At 41.4% G+C, this 23,096-nt stretch overlaps 1 protein-coding gene across 2 annotated transcripts in view; it reads left to right on the top strand.

The window, feature by feature from the left end:
* The window catches only part of fhit (fragile histidine triad diadenosine triphosphatase), a 158,740-nt gene that overhangs the window by 22,620 nt on the left and 113,024 nt on the right, over nt 1-23,096 (top strand). For both annotated transcript variants that reach the window (XM_083667766.1, XM_083667767.1), the window contains one exon: nt 21,427-21,548. In XM_083667766.1, coding sequence (XP_083523892.1) covers nt 21,443-21,548 — 106 coding nt within the window. In that variant the 5' untranslated portion in view covers nt 21,427-21,442. The remainder of the gene's footprint in view (nt 1-21,426; nt 21,549-23,096) is intronic.

Below are 23,096 nucleotides of genomic sequence, written 5' to 3' on the forward strand. Positions count from 1 at the left end.
ATTGCCATAAACTCATACATATTCATGACAGGTGTCACCCCCTGTTGTTGATAGATTGAGGTAAAGGGCTGTTTTGCATAGTAATGATAAAGTTTATTTGTTTGGTTATACCTACTCGCTCCCTCCTGTCAAAGCGCTGTCATTGTCCTAGGAGCCATCATCTGGTTAGTCGTACCATACGTTGTTGATTAGAGGTTACCTGTGCATGACACGGACCTGGGCTGTCTTATACAACAAAAACAATGTTTACAAATGGGTGGAGTGAAACCGAATATGCATTTATCTTCGATTGCACAATTTCCATGGCAAACATGATGTATGTCAACAGGTGACAGTTTCTCCTTTATTATCCTAATATGACCGTGAACTCAACACTATCCAACATGACCTCCCTGGGCTGAGAGAGAGGTGTTCAGTACCCAGACATTTTTAAAAAAATGTTATCCTGTGCATGTGTGTGTGTGTGTGTGTGTGTGTGTGTGTGTGTGTGTGTGTGTGTTTGTTTAAGTCTGTTAGTTGAGTCTGTGTGTGAAATATGTCTGTGTGATACAATTCAAAGCTGTGTATGGATGTCATGTTCAGTTTTATCAACAAAAACTCTTTGAAATGTGTTGATTAGTTTCAGTTTGTTAGCCGCCTGTTGTGTCAAACATCATTTCACACTAACAATTTTGTGATTTGCTTTCCTCAAATAGCACAGCTTTCAATATTGCATTCTTTGTTCGGCTTGTCAGACGGCATATTGGCCCTCGTGATGGTTTTTATTTGATTATATTTGTGGTTGCACTGCACCACGTGTACAACAGTTTAATTAAAGGAGGAGAAAAGCCTGAATGCAAACGTAATTGAAGAGTAAATTGAATTATTGTATTTGTTCAGTCATGTTGCCCTGTGGGTGTACTCTGGATTTCATTTTACACAGTCAAACTCCTGAGAGAACAGCTTTCAGACATGACAGCATTCAGCCTACACACACAAGTACACACATATGTACACACACGTACACACACGTATACACACGTACACAGACATGCAGACGCACACACACACGCACACACACACACACACAGACATACACGCAGACACTCACACAGGCGTACAGACACACACACACACACACACACACACACACACACACACGCACACACAAACAAACAATATTAATTTCATTGCATCAGTGACATGCATTTATTAAGCCCCGTAGGCATATGAAATTAAAGCCTTTCAGTTATTCATTTGATGCACTGCAGTTTTAATAAGTTTACTTTCAGTGGCTGCGCCGTCAAAGAAAACATTCAGTGAAACAAAACAAAAAAAAACGAAATTAATTGCCAATTTTATATGCAGATGTGCACATATGTTGAGATACGACCGTGTTCTGTCTCTTCCGTGGTTCTCAGAGGCTCCTCTTGTTGTACCAGGGACTGACAACAACACACCCTCCCACTGTCACTGTGCTGACTGTCCCTGTGCTTAGTTGAGCTGTACTACCACGCCGGGTGACTCAGAAGCTAGTCTCTTTCAACAGCCGTGTCTTTGACAAGCCCCGAAGCCTGGCATGGATGTGAGTCTGCAGTCTACAGAGAGAACCCTTACCCAGCATAGAGGAGACACATCAGGGATGAGTGGGTTGAGCGGGTTGAGGATGAGTTAAGCCCGTCTGTTTCTAGCGAGGGCACTTTATCCCCTATCCCCTCAGCTCGTTCATCCGTTGTCAGATCCTCATTGGATACATACCCCTCCGATTGGTCAGAGGCATTGTGCTTCTTTTTGTGGCGCCATTAAGGCCCCCCCATTTGAATCCTTTTCTCTGTTTTCAGGCGAGCAATCGTTATATCTCCTCAGTCTCTCAACTGGGTGCGGGGGAGGGGTGGGGTTTTTGGGGACTTGGGAGTAATTCGCCTCAAACAGCAACAAGCGACCCTGAGGTCTCTGTCAGAAAACACTCTGTCAGAAAACCTTGACTTTGAGAAACCAATTAGCTCTGAGACGTCCTTGCTGTTTTTTAGCCGTTCCGTGTCGGCTAATGTGTCGCAAACATTATTCTTTTAGATGAACAATGTTGCCTGTACTTTTGTTAAGTCATTAATATCCGGAAACTCTGAATTGAATCAGCCCCATTCAGTTTGGGTTATTTCGGTAAGGACTATTGGAGGGTTTTTCTGTGTCAAAGTATGGTAGGTTTCGGAGGGAGTGCTATGTGTTGTTGTCCCTGAGCATCAAGGTCCCAATGTGGCACTTTGTGAGATACAGATAGGCTTATTATCCTCTGTATCTTAGGTCACAGTATCTCAATTATTGAAGCAGATAGTAAGGCTGAGACAGCGGTTCTCCTTGAGACAAAGCCTTTCTCCATGGTCTGTACTTAATGGCTGAACACACCATGTACTTGCACTTGGTCCTGTGGGCTTTTCGCTATACTTGTGTGGGCATATGAAGAGATGGTGTGTGTTCAGCTTGAACTCATGTGAACTGAATGTTAACTGAACTAATTATATTTTCATACTTTGTATGTGGATAGAGCTATTGAAGATTGTCCAAACCTGGATTTAACCATCAAGCTTATATTACAAAATGGCACAGCATAATGTGGGACATACAGTAAAAAATAGGTGAATGCAAGAGTTATCCCTTAGGGGGATAGACAATGCTTTAGGACAGTACTGGACAAGGATTAACTGTATTGAATGGCAGAGCTGTTACAGTGTAATTATTACTGTGTTATTACTCTGTATTAGTGTACTTTAAATTGATAGAACATTCAGCTCATCATGGGGGGAGCTGATATTAGAATAATAGCATATTATGTTTATATTTGGATTTAAAGTGTTGGAGAAATGCTGTGTATGAGTTATTTAAGGAGTGATTGACGCAAGCCATTACAATCAGTACATGAGGGTTGTGTACTGTATGTGTGTGATGCTTTTAAGCTTTTCTAACATGGCTTTGGAATAAGCTCCACTTTGGTTTAGCGAGGACATATTTTGTGAAGTGCTTTTTTAGGGTGGGATTTGAACTGGAATTGGGGGAGGAAATCTGCAGCAAATGCTAACTGTAACTTCAGGCTATCAGCACACATCAAGGTTACTGGTTCACTGTCTGGCCATGAGACATCCGCCTGGTAGTGAAGACCTGGGGGGAACAATGCTGCACCGTGTCACTATGACAATGGCAGCACATGCAGCACTCAGAAACCCTGTCTCTATTACCATACGCCAGACCTCAGTGTACTGACCGTAGTTCATGCTGTGATGCATTTGTGAATAGCACCAGCTATGTTTAGCATTCACTTTCTGTTTATTAGTTTTTTTGTCATGTGATTATGTTGAACCCAGTCGTTTTATCTGACCTGCTGTGTTGCCATTTTGTGGATAATTTTGTGGATTACTGTTCCATGTCAACTTGTTCACTTGCCATATGTTTTATGGAAGCCATAATAGTAGCCATAAAAGTATAGGTTCAGTCAGGACACTTACATCGTTTAATAGGTTTAAAGAAAAGGGAGCTGGGGCGGTGGGTGGGACGATGTATTCTCCACGCCTAAGAAGCCCAGCAACTGTCAGACCTAGAGCCACTCAGCGACTGAAACTACATGTGACTCAAACGCCCCTCTCTAGAGGACAACCAGCTGTTCACTTAGAGGAAGAGTTAAGACTTAATCATGCTAATTGTGTAACTAAAAAGGACTCTCGAAACGATCTTTCCTGCAGGGATCACGCCCGCAGCTGACAGAAGCCTGCCATTTGAGCTTTAGGAGGCTGTATGTAGTTCTGTAAGCTTACTGCCTCATTCACATGTGAAAATCGGCCTTGAACTCTCGGGACATGGCAGGCCAGCGTCCAGGAGAGAGAGAGAGAGAGAGATACATACATACATACAGGAATGTAAGTTAAACAAGATGAAATTGTAAACCTCAGACATGACACACTGTTGTCTTGGGGGACATCAAAACCAGATAATAAAGCAGGAAGGTTCACTCGCATCCTGACACAGCCGCACTCTGTGATATTAGAGAACAGGATTTCCAAAGCAGAAAACGAAGAACTGTGAGAGAACATCATGTATCTGATTGAAAGTGGTACTCTAACTCCTAGCCTCTGAGAGGAAGCACATAGTTACCGAGGTGATCAGGCAGCACTACCTGAAAAAAAAAAAGAATCCCAATAAAATTAAGTATTGTAAGATGTGTCAATTTAACTATTTCAAGTACATTTAATATGCTAAGAACCTACACAATTTATAATTGTAATTAATTAAATTGAATTAATTAAAATTAAATTAATTGAATTAATTAAATTCAACTGCAATGCAATTAAAACTGGGTCATTTTAGTATCCTTTAATATACTTAAATATATTTTAACTCTAGTATGGTTAAGTATATTTGTTTCCGCTTGGGAATATACACTCACTGAGCCCTTTATTAGGAACACCTGTACACCTTCTCATGGTGGAGGTGATGTAATGGTGTGGGGAATGTTTTCTTGGCACAAAGCAAAAGTCGTCTCTAACTGGTTTCATGAACATGACAATGAGTTCAGTGTTCTTCAGTGGCCTTCCCAGTCACCGGATCTGAATCCAATAGAACACCTTTGGGATGTGGTAGAACGGGAGATTCACAGCTTGAAAGTGCACCTGAAAAATCTGCAGGAATTGCATGATGCAATCATGTCATCATGGACCAGAATCTCAAAGGAATGTTTCCAACATCTTGTGGAATCAATGCCACAAAGAATTGAAGTTGTTTTGAGAGCAAAGGGAGGCCCTACTCAGTATTAGTATAGTGTTCCTAATAAAGTGTTCGGTGAGTGTATGTTCAGGCTAATGATATAGTTAATAGCTATCATAATACTAAGACATATGCAAAGTGAAGACAGTTACCGATAATAAGTATTTCAATAGTACTGTAAACTAATAATAATTATCTGCAAAATAACCTCCAATATCATTAACTTCATTGTGGATATCTTCAACACATTAAACATGCACCCTAGATCCTGTTTATTAGGATTAGAGTCATGTACTGTACAGTACGAGACTGCAGGGTTATAGAGCCAATGACGATACCGCTGCTAATAAGAATGGGTTCATTGCTGACACAAGCACTAGCCAAACAGTACAATCTAAGAATTAATTGAGCTCAATGGACCTTCTATTTTAACGAAATACTAATTTGACCTGAAAACTAACTATCAATTAGAATGAACATATAGCGCAACTTGGCACAAATATCATCATATCAGCTTCAAAAAGTTCCACTTTTGTCAATGAGAAAAAGTTTGATGCCAGAATCTCACATCACACTCAGCAATTCAATCAAGATTAGTGTAAGCCCTCCTATAAGCTTCAGTAATTAGTGCTCCTCCAAGCAAGACAAGCTTAGCATTCATCCAAATAAGGGCTATAGCGCAGGGCTTAGAGTAATTGCCCTACTCTATAAATCTTAATTTCTCTCACACTTCACGCACTGCATAGAATTGAATAAGGATATTAACATTCAGACATTGCACACTTATTTTCTCTCTCGCCTTAATCCCAGGGAATCATGCTACAGAATGCAGAAACTGTACTGACTCTTTTTATGAGCCACACGGTCCGTACGCATGGATACTGTAGGCTCATTTAGAGATCTGGGAAACGAAGGCTCAATAAGTTCTCATCTGCCTTTGATGTTGTGTGTTCTGAGCAGTCCAAACACTGCATATTAATGTTAATGTGGGCTGATGCATTTGCATAGCATCACACATAATTACCACTTAGACAATAGGATGGCAGCCAAATGTAAACACGTGTTCCTTGTTTTCACTGTTGCCTTCTTTTATGACCTTGAAGTATTCTCCAGGAAGTATTCTCAGTTTGAATAATAGACATTTACACTTGTAATAGTGGAAATAACACATTGTTTTATTATCAACATGTGTGCATAGCCCACAAATATATGAGATGGCTGTAGAATTTCTTGTGTTGTGTTTTTAAGTAGTCATATGTATAGCGTACAGGTGATCCCATTCATGTACACTAGTATGGCTAAATGCTAACCCCAGAGCCAAGCAAAGAAGGCTTCTGGATGTGCCTACAACACTCCAAGTAAGTGGAAAATGAGGTCTAACATAAGTGATGTGGGTTTTCTTTGAACAGCATGCCAATGTTATGATCGGGGGTGCATGTTATTCCAACATTTACAAATTGCAGTCTTACTTTTCGCTACCTCAATCGATGCCAAAGAGAGCGTCTCCTCATAAACTCTTCAACTTATCACTAGTGTTGTATTATACCCAGATTTCAGGTGCACCTTCAAGCTGTGAATCTCCCGTTCTACCACATCCCAAAGGTGTTCTATTGGATTCAGATCTGGTGACTGGGAAGGCCACTGAAGAACGCTTGTCATGTTCATGAAACCAGTTTGAGACGACTTTTGCTTTGTGACATGGTGCATTATCATGCTGGAAGTAGCCATTAGAAGATGGGTAAATTGTGGCCATGAAGGGATGCACATGGTCAGCAACAATACACAAACAGGCTGTGGCATTCAAGCGATGATTGATTGGTATTAACAGGCCCAAAGTGTGCCAAGAAAACATTCCTTACACCATTACACCACCTCCATTATGAGAAGGTGTACAGGTGTTCCTAATAAGTGCTCGGTGAGCGTAATGTATTGGGTTATGACTCATGTTGCCTTCCCACCATGCCCTTGGTTTTAGTAGTTTCAGTGTTGCCTTGGGTTTCTGGGTTGTATAGTTTAGCCCTAGAACAATGACACTCACTTCCCTCTCCCCTCTGGACTTGCATTGTCCCATTTGATAGAATGTTCTATATCTGTGCCTTTGTTTGTTCTGCATGTAAGCAAGGTTACATAGCCATTTTCAAATGTGAATGGAGAATTACTAACAGAGATTTAGCTTGCCATAAATGGGACTATTATGCCAGCACAGACAGTGACGCACACTACAGTACAATATGTACCCCCCCCCCCCCGATAGATACAGACAGAGCAGAACCAAAGCAGGTGGAGGCTGGGAGTGATGGTGGGAACAAAAACAATACTCTCATAGCACAGCAACGACCAACAGTACCACCAACACTATCGTAGGCTACAGAGAAGTGTATATACTCACCACATAAATAGGCCACCATATCAAAGTGTAACGTGATTGTGTCCGGTTTAAACAGCTGATCTATCACCTGAGAGACAGCTAGCACTGACTTAGGGTTAGAGTTACAATAACTTACAGTAGCCTTTGCTATTTGATAGAAAATCGGTCAAAACCTTTGACTTCAGAATAGATTTTATAATATTGGGATTAGCAAGAGTTCCTATTGCTCACGTAAAATTAGCTTTTGCAAATCTAGCAAATACTAAAATGTCAAATTGCAGCTTGCCCTCCTCCATGCACCATTTCCAGTCACTGAAAAAGTTGAACTCAAGAAATATAAGTACGAGCTATTACTTTAAGTGATGTGATGAAGTGAATGATCTTTCACCATCAAATAGGCCTATCGTTTCCTCGTTTATTCTCAAACTTTATTCAACACTATAGTGTCTACTTCTCATCGGTCGGCTGAGTTAACATTCAGTGAGAGAGTGTATTTCTGTAACCCTCTTCCTGTGCTGCCATTACACGCCAGCCCCATTTTGTTCTGTTGCATTCTGAATAGAGCGTCTTTGGCTCCCCGGGCTGCGAAATTGCTTGGTTATCACCAGGAGGAGATTATTTCTGTCTCACATTCAATGTGCTATGGCAGCTATCCAGTGGGAGGCTCACAGGCCCATTGTCTAAGGGCCCGGGGAGAACTCCAACATACAGGCGTCTGCTCCAACATACAGGCGTCTGTTGAAAGGCAGAAAGGGAAAGAGAAAACATTTCCAAGATGGACGCCAGCACCCAGGGTTTTTAATCATTTTTCGCTGCATCACTTTGTACACCCCACACTGAAAAGAAGCGTGTCATCCATTTGTTTGGTGTGGACAGCGATGAGGCCTAATTCTATGTAGAGCACCGCAGAGTCCAAATACTGGCTATAGAAAGACTCTGAGGTGGTGTAGTCGCTGTACTACTGGAATAAACATGCAACTGTGTCGTAGCTCTCTGTGCAGTGTGCATACACTAACCAATGGCAATCTGACCACAGCCATGACCTACTGGGTTTGTTGTCCTACATGTATAATCACATCAGTTTAGTTGTGTGTCTTGCTTCTGGCTCAAACCTCATCCTGTTTAATCCGGAGTTATCTAGGATAACAAATAATGGGTAGAGGTTTTAGGATGGCATCACCCATTGAAAGCACTACAAACTAATTATGACTATATATTCATATAAAAAAAGAAATGATGATTATGATATCGGACATACAAAAAAAATACAACCTTTTGTTTAAAAGTGTGTAAAAATGATCTTTGTGTCTTGATCATTTGACCTCTGTGCGGTTGTGTACTGACCATAGTGTTCATGTCTATTCATGAGTATTTACAGTGCCTTCGGAAAGTATTCAGACCCCTTCACTTTTTCCACATTTTGTTGTGTTATAGACTCAATTTAAAATGGATTAAATTAAAAGAATTTGCCATCAATCCACACGCAATACCCCAGAATGACAAAGCGAAAACAGGTTTTTAGAAATTTCACTTTTGTACATGAGGTATTTCTGTATTTCAATTGTAATAAATTTACTGAAATTTCTAAAAACCTGTTTTCGCTTTGTCATTCTGGGGTATTGTGTGTGGATTGATGGCAAATTCTTTTAATTTAATCCATTTTAAATTGAGTCTATAACACAACAAAATGTGGAAAAAGTGAAGGGGTCTGAATACTTTCCGAAGGCACTGTATGTTATAGTGCTACACTTGTCATGGCTGGATGATCAGCATAAATTATCTAATTTATAAACTAATCATCTGGATAATTTCAATTTGATTTGAAGTTTCGATGAAATACAGTATAACTTAGGGAGAAGAGCAGGACTTTGTGTTATCTTTGAATTGGCTTCTCTGATGAATATCTTCTAGCGTTCTACCATCTGTCATATAGTAATCAGACCCAGTGACCACGTGTCACCCTCTTGGTCCTGCTTGCCCTTGAGCGCTGATATGAATATTGATATCCACGAGGCAAGTGGGTGTACCTTTAATATAATGTGGCAGCAAACCATATTCAAAAAGGGGTCTTTCCTTGGGTCTCCAATACATTGAACTTTTATTTGAGCTATAAATCCTAGACTCAAGTTTGTTGGCCCTAAAAAAGGCTCTATTATTCATGTCAGGGCTGAGGGATGGTAAATATGAGAGAACAAAGTGGTGTGCGAGGTGATAACAAGCCTAATTTATGCTGATGTTGCGCTGTAAACTATTTACAGAGGCTGTTAGTGATCACCAGGTTTATGTTGACGTCCCAGGAGCCATAAACAATCGAGAACACATTTAAGGTGAACATCAAAAACAAACAGAGGGACGCAACAAGCTTGCCCAAGGTTATGGAGCTTGTTTACCATATATCCCTTTTAAGAGCGCCCTCTCATACCATCACCTCCATCTTGTAACCTTGCTTCATGATGAGACCTTGGCGTCCAGATGGCCGGTTGTTTCATCACTCCCACAAGAACGGTTTGTTGAAAACCTGGGCCTGATCAAATGACCATTCAAAGGCCACAGTTTATAACTTTCTTGTGTTCCAAAGAATGTTTGGTGGCCTTGCGTTTTAGATGTTTAAGAATTTTAGATGTTATAACATCTACTCCATTCAGCTACCGTGATCTCTAACACTTCAACATTTCGTATTGTTATCCGAAGAGGGCTTTCGATGGACAATGCTCAATGTTTACTAGATTATTAGTGAAATTAGATCCAAGTCACCTTGAATTACTGTTTGCCTCTAATGAAGAATCATCAGTATTCGCTCAGGGAACCGGTTGGCTGGATTGATTTGTAGTCAGATTCCCCTAGTTGTATGCTAGATCTGTGCATACCGTAGAGCCTTGTCCGAGGCTACTGGTTGGGGAGATCGACTTTGAAGTGAGGCTTTAGCTGACAGAGAGCGCAGCTGGATCCATACACTTCCCACATGTCCATCACTAACCCCCCCCCATCCCTCCGGAGCTCTCACCCTAATTCCACCAGGGAGACCTGAGATGCCTGAGCTATGGGAAACTGTTAACGTTGCACATTTCCCTGCATTTTCCTCTGCCCTCTTTTTCTCCATCTTGGCAAACTCTGGAGTAACATCAGATTCCCTCTGAAACACACTCAGTATTTCCATTTGTTATTCAACAACCTCTGTAGTGTTTTTTCACTTTTTTTTCAGGTGGATTTTGTCCTCTATTGTGGTTTTAGACTCCTGGTAGAAGTACTGCTAATTTGACATGGCTATGAACAGCATTTATTTGTCATTCATTTTCAAATGAATAACAAGTAGTGCTTACAGTATGCCTTTTGTCTCGAGGAGTTAATTGAAATTGTGTTTATTCTTCCTGGAGTTGCATCGATTTGTCAAACACCCACACATCTAGCTTGACATCCTCCCACTTTGTTGAAATTTGCTTTGAGCATGAAGTTTTCCGCCCTCAGTTTGTGCAATGCAACTGACCTCAAATTACACCTGTCACATCTATAGATAAAAGAGATAGATGTCCTTATTGGCTCTTTTTCTATCATTGAATTTCTTATACATGACTAAAACTTTATTTTGATCACCAGTTTGTTTTCGTCATATCTCTGTATGCCTTTTAATAATACTACACTTTCATCATTCTGGGTCACTTGTCATTGGCATAGAGTGATTGGCGTCAATGTAAAGCATATTAGTCAGATCTTATATGCATACCTAATGCATTCAGGATTGGTGTTCGAGACAGTTATTTCCGACCAAAATGATTTGCGAAAGAGAGCATTTTTAGCACTTATTGAATGTCATTTATAAGTGCAGACAGTGTGGTGTGACCTGCCGGCTGTGTGGGCCCTTGCCCCTAAATACCATGCATTCAGCAGCAGTTATGAAGAGCGGCACCATCCTTGACTCTGCTCTCCCCCCTGTGAGCTAGCTTCCTCTCTGAGAGCTCAACCGCTGCTTTCATTAGTGGGACAGTAAGCGACCCCGGTGCCTCAGGGTGCCTCCCAAGCTCAGCCCAGATTCTTGTTTCCATCATAATTGCTTAGTCAATTTCACCTCCAGTTCACAGTGTACCCGCTCTCTTTCTCTCGCACCGGGAAAAGATAACCGCAACGGTTCTCCGGTCATTTATCTTTGCCCTTTTTTTAATTGGCTACTGTTCTAGGTGCAGATGTGTTCCAGGAAACAATCTTTTTCTTCGTCTATATACCTAGCTTCTTACAGTATGTCACATGCTCATCATTAAAGAGGCAGTCCATACAAGCTCTGCAATTTAATGTGTTGTAGTTGTAGCCTCATACTGTGAAATTTGAATGGACACACTTTTCAGATTGCTAGAGAAATACACATTACTTTTGGTTATTGTCCAATCTACTTAGGGCATTTTTATACAACTGCACAAAGCTCAATAAAGTATCCAGTCAACACTTTGTTCCTCAGAAACCCTAATTTAATTGGATTGATGCATGCAAGTGATAGTTGACTTGATATACTGTGCTTGAAAAAGCCTGAAAGTGTTCATTTTCGCTGTTACGGTAATTATGGAAATGAGATCTCTTGCTAGTCAGCTATTCCAGCAATCATTGATGTACAATTTGTCTAATTAGAGGCCTGCTACCTACCACAAGTGCATCCATTCTCTCCCAGGGAAGCTTTTAATAATGTGCTTTGATGTAGATACAGTGCTTTATACTAATGTGATCCCTTAATGGATTTTACCTATCGGCGTGATTTAGGTAAAAGCAGTGGTGTTGGGAGCTTAGTAGCAACTCCTGAGCATTATTATCATTAACATGCATGTGCTTCATAAATATACAGCACTAAGTATAATTGTTGCTCTACCAATCGTTACTGTAACTATTGCTCATCAGAGACTTCAACTGAACTGTTTGATTATTCTGCCTCATACACTTCTAAGTAACTTAAATGAGGCCTGGGTAATGCAGTGATTTCATGAATATTCAAACAATTATTTCTCTGTAATTATTTTACATACCAATTCCAGGTAGAAAATCAGTTGTTTGGCACTTTGTTGGATCGAGGTCTACAGCAGCATACTTCGGAGTGTCCTGGAGGACATACACATTTGATTTCATTTGGTGGTCTGTAAATACAGTACATTCCATTAGGATTTATGACACCCATTACACTTGCTGTGGTGACTGCAATCAGTGCCATAACAGCTCTTCTCCATGGTAATTGAACATGTATATTTGACATATTTTATGGGATGGTATTTATTCAAAGACGCCAAGACTATTAGTTGCTTCTCAGTCTATACCCATGGAGTGGGGGGGCCATAAGATGTGGAATTACCGTAGTCATGAATGAAAGCCTGGTCTAGAGAACACATCAATTAGCAGGATTGTGATAAGAGGCCTTTAGATTATGATATGATCGCACTATGATCCATGTGTGTGCAACCAGATTTAACTAGGAATGATGCTAAGAGTGGATGGTACTTTCAACTCAAATTTCAATTTGTCAGGAGTGCTGCAATCATTTCCCTTTTTTTCCATTCTGTAGTAATACCATGTAACAGTAGCACTGGAGGGATGTGATAGTCAGTTCATCTGTTCCCTTATGACGAATCACATTTCACTTAATCGATGAGGCCATGTGTTTCAGACATATGCTCCTTCTCAAGTCCCGCCACACCGAAAAAAGAAAAATAAACGGGTTCCATTGGTTTGATGAATGAGTCAGAGCATTACTGCTGTTGGGGATCTGTACGATAAGACAGATGGCGTTCTGGTTTAATGTAAGCACTGTGTTTCTCACTGTGTATGAAAATGATACATAGAGTCATACACACAAGTCTCCATCATAGCAAAGGTTAGAGTGACACAGTAATCAATGAGCTGCTGGTGAGCTCCCGAAATGGCTGCTTTGTTATTGGTCCCAATCTTCTCTGAGCTCGTTTAGCTGCCCTTTCTCCCTCAGACGCTTTGCCCACCTAATCTCATTTCCGCTGCTAATGCCTGTTCCAGGAGATGGTGTGCTGACAAGGCGCATCATGATAATGATTCATGTACACAACCAAATTGGATCTCTCAAACACCTCTGACTTAAGGAGGAGATGATAAGATTTGTCTCCGAGCCATGCTGACAGTAATGGTTTTAAAGCAGGATGTTTGTGTATAGGTCTTTGTTAACGACTAGCGATTAGGTACAGTAGATTCGTAAGAGGCGGTTTTATGAGATACTCCATAGTTTCCACTAGGCCTGTGGTGGGAACCGGCCTTTCAAAACAAAATATGTGACAGAACGGTGCTGTAAACTGTGAGATGCCATGCTGACATAATCTAGGTATGTTTTCTCATCTTTCAAAGTAAGAAAAGATCTACACTGACTGTAAACTAATAACAGAGGCTCTCTGATGTATAATTCAATTTTGGTATGTGTGCTTTGGACTTTTTTGTCCTAGAAAGCTGTGTACTCATCAGAATGAGAGACGGGAGAAAAGCAGAGAGAGAATAAATGTATAAAAGATCAAAACCCTCAACCTCTATATTTTCTCTCCTTTTGTTGGATTTGGCTTTGGTGTTACTGTAATTTACGGGCTGGGGGTTGTTCAAGATGACAGTGATGCAATATGGTGTCTTCTTAGCACGTCGTCTTCAGCTGTGTACGTACGGTAACTCTAAATAATTCATGCTAAACAGCACAGATGCACATGAATACTGCACATATGATTTACACCTAGTGCTCAGCCACACATACAGTATCGAAGGCCAGAGGATTGTAAGTGAGATGTTGGAGCAGATACAGGAAGTGTGGAGTAGGTTTAGGTTACCCGTAAGGGATGGTGTCTGCTGTTAAGGAGTAGTCAGCACCAGATACATTGTTTTAACTTTTTGTATTAGAAACATACAGTATATGCCTAGAAGATGTTGATTTGTGTGTTCCATGACCATTATGTATCATCACTTCTACGCCGCAGTATGTTTTGTTCTTTGTTTTGCAGCTGAAATGATGTGGCAGCTTACTGTACAACAGATGCAGGCAATTCCAGCCAATTCATGCACATGCTTTTAAACTGGTGTGTCAGAGATGTTTTACCGAGGTGAGCCACTGTGGTTTTAGATCAAATATATGTTTTATGGTTTTCACTTGATCATAAGTTTCAATTGAGACCTAACACTGAAATCAAATGGTGAAGTTGTAATGAACATAATCTTCACTGCTTCTTTACCTTTTTGTTTGATGTACTCAGAGGATGTTCTCTGAATGCATCCTCAATGTTCCTCAACGTTATTAAATAGAGAAATAGAGGCCTTGCTAGATTAGAGAGAGCAGTAAAGGCCATGCACAGATGCCATTTCCAGTCATTTTAGTCAGAGGCACATGGGCGGCCTCTTGAGAAGTTACTTGACAGCAGATTCTGAAGTGGTCTTGGCCTTTTCAGCTTCACAGTGCCATTATCCCTACCACTTCACAGCTTGCAAGAACCTCACTCCAACCAATGTATTTGAATAAGTGTTCTTGATGGGAAACTCCAAAACCTATTATACATTTCTATTTATCAAACAGTCTTTTTGTCACAAAAACCTACTGTGCAATATATCACTATAGGCTATACTGCATACTACTGTACATAGTGTAAAGTGATTCCCTCACTGTGATTGGATAATGGCTGAAAGCTTCTCAAAACACAAGTGTCCAGCTTTAAAAAGAAAAGTGTTAAATGCAAAGTGTAATGACTTGGTAGATGTGCTATCATAATTCTTTCACAGATCATACTATTATTGACTAAACTATTCATTTATTTTCCTGCTATTCTTAGGAGAACATTTTCTTCACTCAACTCAGCGTTAATATCCTATTGACAAAATCGCATATTTAGCTAATATAGCCTACAATCTGTATTGTTTGTTTAATAATATTGCACTTTATTCTATGTATGTTTTATATGAACGTTACTTGGCTAACATTTTCTATGTAGCCGCTTTTCGATACCAGTGCCACTGTGTGCCAAGGCTTACTAGCGGCCAGCCTAGTGCTTCGAGCCGAGTGAACAAGCCCATTTTAATCTCCACAGATGAGCTTTCTAGTCCCGTCCCATTGTATAGTTTGTTTACATTCTGCTGTTTGTAAGATGGCGAACTCAGAGACACAAGCAAAACATTTCAAATCCTTCAATTTCCCAACAGCTTCTGGTAATTTAAGCAGTTTATGGTAATTTTATTTGTAAAAAGCACTATTCAAATCAATTTGATTGTGTAGTTACAGCGAGCTAACTTGCTTGCCACCCACCAAGTTCACTAGCCAACGAAAAAGCACTTGGTTGATGAGAATATGCTGCCCTCGCTCTAAACCGCACCCCTAGCCTTGTTTGGTCTCATAAGGACCGGGGGGGGCTAAAAGCACAGAATAGGCCCGGAGTAAGCACTGTTGAAGCCCGGCAGTGACTCTGGAAAAGCATGGCATAAGCCCCGCTGTGGAAAACCAGCAACTCAGGACTAAAGACCTGATAAGAGAGGCTGACAGATATGCTGTTTAGTCACCTCTGATCAGAAAATTGAATCTAAATATGATTTTTCTATGAGAGCCGGCCAGTTTGTTGATGATATACATGAGCGAGTTCCACCACCAGAGTGTATTTTTAATTAAAACCACTGTTATTCTCCCCTCTCTCTATCTCTCTCTCTCTCTCTCTCTCTCTCTCTCTCTCTCTCTCTCTCTCACCTGTTTTACATTGTTAACAGGCTCTTTTATCAGCTCTTTTAATGTCTCCCTCGTTCGGAGCACAGGGGAAATGACTGATATGAGGACATGCTTAGGCTATGCTAAATCAAATTCTCTGTGAAGGAGTGCAGAAGGGATTTAATCTACTTTCAATGACCTCTCTTATTACTGCCCGGACAACAGGCATGGTTGACAGGTGCAAATTATGCAGGTTTATTTGCTCTCCGCTAATTGATTTTATATTGACCTTCTATAATAAGTGTAATCTACTCTTGTTACCTGAGTGAGGACTCTCTTTAATAACCTTTTATTTGATTACAGTGAATTGTTTAATGTCTTATCAAGTGGGACAAAGTCATGCTGTCTCACCTGGAAGGAAGCCTGGTATGATTACTCCCTTGTGAATGTGTAATGGTGGTGTATGGCTAGGCTTGTGTCAGCTGCCATTGGTTTGTGTGTGTGTCTGTGTCTGTGTCTGTGCCTGTGCCTGTGCCTGTGCCTGTGCCTGTGCCTGTGCCTGTGCCTGTGCCTGTGCCTGTGCCTGTGCCTGTGCCTGTGCCTGTGCCTGTGCCTGTGCCTGTGCCTGTAATTGTAGCTTTAAGCAATAAGGCAAGAGAGGCTGTGCTTTTTCGTGAAGTGGAGGGCCGGCAACTCCTCAGTTGTGACTTTATTCACGATAGCAAGCAAGGACTCAAGTGCCTTATTGCTTTTATATAATGGTTACAAAATGATACGCATAATTGTGACAAGATGAATGAAACAATGAAACAATGCATTAAGTATTTATTTTGTGATAGATTGTGGTGGTTTCTGCCCTGCATTCAGAAATATTGTTCTCAAAACGACCACTGTTGTCAAGGTAATGTGATAAACAAATCTTCATAATTCAAGTGTTTGCCAAGGGATATTACTTCACATGAATTGTAAACAGATAAAATGTGTCGTAGCTGTTTCTTTATCAGGGAATTAATTACAGCTTCAAATGCCTCTTGGCCAATCACAATGCTTGTTCTGATCAAACCGTATAATCTGTGTAGTATTGCCAAAAAGGATCATCTGTATTTCTCCCACCCATGCAGATGTTGCTTTCATACCTCTATGTTGTCTATTGACAGTGTCTTCTTATTTTGTACATGCAATAGTTAAACAACATCAGTCTGCCTTTGGAATGCTATCTTGAGTTGGCTTTGAAGGAAATGTCTTCAAAAACCCCTTCCGTATGTTGATAAACGCATTATCTCCATCCATTCCAATTATTTCAGTGGATTCACTGTTTATGAATTTTACACTTCCCCATGACTCTCAGCAGTCTTGGTCCGATACTTATTAATTGCATCCAAGTTGTCAGACACCTGCTGTTGAGAGAGAGAGAGAGAGAGAGATGGATCTTTCACCAATGTGTTTTTTGGTGACTGCCTTTCCGTCGCACATTGAGGACCAACAAATTCAATAAGAGTCTTCTCAATTCCCACTTTATTCTGATCGTGTTTCAAAACACAGTGCAGTCCCCAATAGTATGTGCTTACAAGACATGTTGTGGAGTTCTGGCACGTCAATAGACTACATACAAAACACACTGACGTAGTTGGAGTCAGTAGTCAGTATTCTGTGTAAGCGTCTGGTAAACATGTTTTCTTTGTGCATTTAAATCCTGTATAAAATGGGAATATGAATCAGGGATGATATCATGTCTCAGGGTATAACCTTAAACAAAAACAGGATGATGTATGATTGTGATTGTAAGCTCATGGCAATCCATAACATTTCAGGATATGAAGGTTTTTTGGCTGAGCTGAGTATCATCAGCAGAGCGTTGAAATGGATTCAGTTACAACCCTGGATATGTACGCTTGTGTCATTGCCTGGATCCCGCGCCTTAACACCCAGAGCCTATCAGTGGCCCTGAATCTGAGAGCTACATGCAGTGCAGAGAGGAGATACAGGACTAAGCTGTCTGTCTGCTCTGTCTGTGTGTGTGTGTGTCTGTGTGTGTGTCTGTGTGTGTGTGTATGTATGTATGTGTGTGTGTGTGTGTGTGTGTGTGTGTGTGTTGGAGATTTTTGTGTCTTCTGTGTGTGTGTGTGTGTGTGTATGTGCGTGTGTGAGCGTGCGCGCGTTCGCCTGCGTGTGCGGGCGAATGTGTTCATGCATGACTGTTTGTTTGTGTGTGCCCTTGTGTACTTATGTGTGTGTGTGTGAGTGACAGTGTGTGACTGAGAGTTAAGTTCACGCTGAGGCGTACGTGTTGTGAAAAACAATTTGAGATTAGAGTGCAGTGGCTATCATTTAAACTACCCATGGTTGTAATTGAGGTTTACTGTATGGTAAGTCAACGCATCTGCGCCTCAGACTGTTTCAGCTACCCACTCCTTATCCTCTGACTCACTGCATGCAGTAAGAGACCATCATTATTAGACTCACTGGCCATCTCCATACTGTGCTATACTCTTCTATTCAATGAATAGCCGCCATTCGGGATCCATACTGAGTATACTCTTCTATTCAATGAATAGCCGCCATTCGGGATCCAAGGAGAGGTGAGCAGCAAGCAGAGAGCAGATGTAGCTGTTATTCTAATATTGTACAGTGAGATAACAGAGGAATGGAGACAGTAGGCCTATCATGAAAGAAAAGGCCAATATTGATCACTTTTTTGGACACATAGAAATAGTATACTGTATGTGGTTAATTCAACAGTCAGAAAGTTTAAAGACTAATCTAGACAGATGTACTGTAGGCTGCTCTTAGTTTTCTGTACTCAATATGACACTGTATGGTCCATGTCCTCCTTGCTAGTGTTGTGGTGTAGTTCCAGTACATGTATTTCAATCAGTTTAACTGCATTACATTACAGTCTGTATCTAGTACTTATGTGCATACTCTGTCTGCTCACTCTGCACTCCAAAACAATACTAGCCTTGGATAGCTTCAATTGCTTGTCTCGGCTTATCTTTTTAAAAAGAGGAAATGTCATCTTAAATGTCATCAGTTTTTCTGTTTTCATTGCACCGCAGGGCTTGGAGTTATCTGGCTGTGCTGTTATGAGCACCTGGGTCCAGTCTGGCATCACTGTGATAATCAATAGCCATTTACCGGCCAAACAGTGTGTGCAGGTGATTAAGTCGACCGATGGGTTAATAGGTCAGCTCACATGCATCGAAATCCAACACTGTGCTTTTACAGATAATGTCCGGCGGGAGAAAATATCTGAAGGTGTGTGGCAATGAAAACATCTCAAGTAGATGTCGACAAGTCAATAAAGTGCCCTGACGTCGTATTGCTAAGATTCAATGATAATTGTGTTGAGTTACGCAGAGGCAAAGTTGGTGATGCTGATGATGATAATGATGATGATGAGATGATGATGCTGAGCTCATTGTAGGCAAAATGGTCAACAAGGTCACTTTAAATCTGTGTTATTTGAAAAGAAATTCTTGAATATACTGTTCCGTCACCTTTGTATGCAGATTGTGTTGAGTTATAGATGTTCCACTTTGGAACGACTGAATTTACCACCCTGTCGGATCGATGGTTTCAAAAACAGTATGCTGCAAATGTCAATCGGCATGGAGAGTGGCTCTGGAGCTGTGTTTGATGTCAGAGAAATGTCAAGTCCACCAAGGCCGATATTTGGACTGATTTGTTCTTGGTAGGGATCCTCTGACTAGTAGGGACGGCATTAGCCTTCCTTGCAGTCAGGTCTCTGTGCGGATTATGCCAATAATCAGCCAATGGAGGGGAGTAGTATCAGGGAGTAGCAATGTGCTCCTGGATAGCAGAGATTACACGCTGCTCTGACACACTGTGTGTTTAAGGTTACAGATAAGGATTAGACGTGTGACCTTGTGTGCATTTCCCTGCATAATGCTAAACAAACACTCACTCATGTAGGCTATGGATTATCATGGCCTGCGCCGCTATGGGGAGATCATTGGCCCCATGTATCATAGAAATCACAATTACACAATTTAGGTGAGCAAACACTTGTAAATGTCCCCTCTCTCACATGACACAAGGTGTGAACATGATGCAGCCCCCCCCCCCCCCCCCCCCCCCCATACACACACACACACACACACACACAGAAGCAATTGTTTCCATGTTGCCAAACTTCACTAGCATTTTGAATTAAATCTGATAAAAAAAATTCCAAAGCAAACGTTAAATGGGTCATTGCTGTGTGCAATAAACTAATTGACGCATTCTAATTCTTAATTGTGGAATTATTGGAATCCATTTGGAATATTAATGCAGGAGACAGCTGGCGAACGTGTGTGAATGTGTCTTCTGGGACCATGTCCAAATCCACCCAAGGCTCAGCATCTCTCTCTCTCTCTCTCTCTCTCTCTCTCTCTCACTCTCTCTCTCTTGCTCTGTCAGCATGTGCTCACGGTAGCACCAGTAACCGTGTTGTGTTGCGGTGCAGCGAGCGGAGGGAGTGTGACAGAGCGCTGAGGGAGAGAGGAGTGCAGCGTGATTATCTACAGGCCTCAGCCCCTTCTCCTCCTCCTCCTCCTCCTCCTCCTCAGCCTCTCAGCCTCCATCGGCCCGCCGAGCCCTCAAAGAGGGGCCCGTGTAATCGCTTAGGCCTCATTTAACCCCATTACAATAAGTCATGCACACATTTCAAAAGGGGGATCCTCTCACAGTCATTAGGTGTAATTAAATGTAAGGGAAATAACAGTCATGGTAGCATGCTGATTTACTGGTTTTTAGAGAGGGATGCATCGCCGTGCACCCAGAAGAAATGTCTGTTTGTTTTTTGGACTCACAGGTAATTTACCATGCTCTGTAGCTTTTTAAATGTAATATTGCAGCCTCAAAGTCATGCACTTGTGTGTAGGGCATTGGGGCAAATTGTTAAGGAGCACAGCCATCTTCTGTATTATGTGCCCAGAGTATGTTCTAAGGCTTTTGACCTAATGGGTTCTGGTCTAGATAAAGTTGTGGAGAACAGTCCTGCCAAATGGCTACAGGTTGGCCTTTATTTGTGTTGTTTAGTGGGGACCCTGCAAGCCAGTATTCCTGGAAATATCTGAGTCCAAGTGCAGCCGGAAGCAGTTTCAGTTCTTCTTCGAGCACTATCTACACAATACAGAGTTTTTTTTTTAAATTTTTCAAACCTTGTGTGATGCAGTAATATATTTTCCCAGTAGGTCAAAGGGGACGCCATCTTGTCTGAGCTCTTCTGTGACACGTGACACGTGTGACACGGTCTGATGAGAGGACTCGTTATTTCACCAACTCAATCTCACCCAGAACCGCTGCAAATAGTGACATTTTCTCTTTTGTTTTAACCAGCTTCAAAATTAGCGATTGGCTCCACTGAAGCGGCTGGCTTTGTATCTCGGTATTGCTCATTACTGTTTCTTCCATCACAACGTTCACTCATTCTCTCTTTTGTTTTTGTTATGATTCAGACTCATTGATATGAAGGGACCACTTTCGAAATTTCAAATGACGAGGGCGTGAACTTCATGCTCGTTTGCCAAATCTCTGTACTCTGAAAGCTGTTTCATAAACAGTTGATTTGTTGGAAAGTGGGCATTATGTGTTGTGCCCAGATACACTCTTCTGTGTAACGTTGTTACCTTGGTTGACATTATTCAAAAAACACCTGTTCTCTGTCTTTCAGGCCTGCGGTGGTCACCATGTCTACATTCCGGTTTGGACAGCATGTCATCAAGGCCTCGGCCGTGTTTCTGCAGACAGAACTCTCCTTCGCCCTGGTCAATAGGAAGCCTGTGGTGCCTGGACGTATCCTTCCATTATAGATCAAGCTGGTGGACTGTGGTTGAACAAGAGGGGGGAGAGGGGCACAACGGACAGAATCACCGGCATTATTCTGGAACAGGTAGGTACCTGTTTGCTCTCCTCTCTGTCTATCTGTGTGTGTGTGTGTGTGTGTGTGTGTGTGTGTGTGTGAGTGTTTGTTTTCCTCTCTCTCTCTCTCTCCTCTCACACGCCTCTGACTAGAACATTCCGTGCTCAATAGAGCAGCTCCATCACCTCCTACGGTTGCTCGGCAACAGTTTGTCTCTTTGGTGAGGTGAATGTGACCTCAGCAGAAGGCCACATAAACAGATGTTTACCACATAATCATACAAAAGAAGGGTGAAAAAAACAACCACCATCCGCTGTTCCCTGAAATGAGAACACCTCAGGTAGTCTGTCGAAAGTTTTGTTCTGTGTTGGAACCTAACTTGAAAACAGATGTTTACATCTAACTGGATACAGGCAGAACGGAGGCAGAGGGGTCATGCATCTTAGTCAGCTCCAGCCTCAGCTCTCCTCTCTCATTGTGTGAAAAACTCAATACTTTTGTCTATTAATCATCGTTTTCAACCAGCAAACGCAAACCTTGCATTCATTTGCATGATTTCCATCGCTGATTTGCTTGAATAATGTACTTATTCTCTTTTTGGAATAATAATCAGTCCGCAGCTTTGTGCTTGAGTTTCTCAAGTGCTGTTCTGCCTTGCATAACTCCTCTATGTTTAGATTAACTTTGGACTGGGAGAGATTTTTCACCACATTATAGGGCATCGCTGTATAATCCTTAAGTCTAAGGAGAGGCAACTATGTTCTCAGGCCATACAGAATACATTAGCATTATTTAATTATAACACTTTCCCATCCTACATGGGACATTATAATAATGCCAGGAAGCAAATTCCTGAGTAGACACTCTGATTATCACTCTGGTGTTAAAGGCCAAGTTTTCTTTTCTGTGTTTGTGTGTGTGTGTGTGTGTGTGTGTGTGTGTGTGTTTGTGTGTGTGTGTGTGTGTGTGTGTGTGTGTGTGTGTGTGTGTGTGTGTGTGTGTGTGTGTGTGTGTGTGTGTGTGTGTGTGTGTGTGTGTGTTTGTGAGTGAGAATTGGTGAACCCATGGCCAAAATGGGCAAAACCAATTCCAAACCAAATGTTGAACCACTATCTTCCCATTTACATGTGGCTGATACAATGACAGTGTTGCATGGTCTTCTATTGTGAATGGTGACCAGTGCCTCCCTCTCTCAGCCCGGACCACTTATTTACAGTCGAATGGACATGCCTGGTGGACGTCCTGAGGATGAAACTTCCATTTGCTTACAGCAGTTTGTTATTTTGTATAGCTCTTTGAACTATTCAATTGGTTATTTTGTCTTCCTACACTATTCTCATTCTTCCTATTCGCCTCAATGTAATATTGTGCGCTAATGGTTCTGCTATAGCACGCCATACTTGTGATCAGGTTTTAACATTCATTCACTTTCATGTTATTTGTTAGTGTAGATAGTTATCAGACTTCATGTATTGCAACAA

Source organism: Argentina silus (assembly GCF_951799395.1).
Source record: "Argentina silus genome assembly, chromosome: 4".
Classification (NCBI taxonomy): Eukaryota; Metazoa; Chordata; class Actinopteri; order Argentiniformes; family Argentinidae; genus Argentina; species Argentina silus.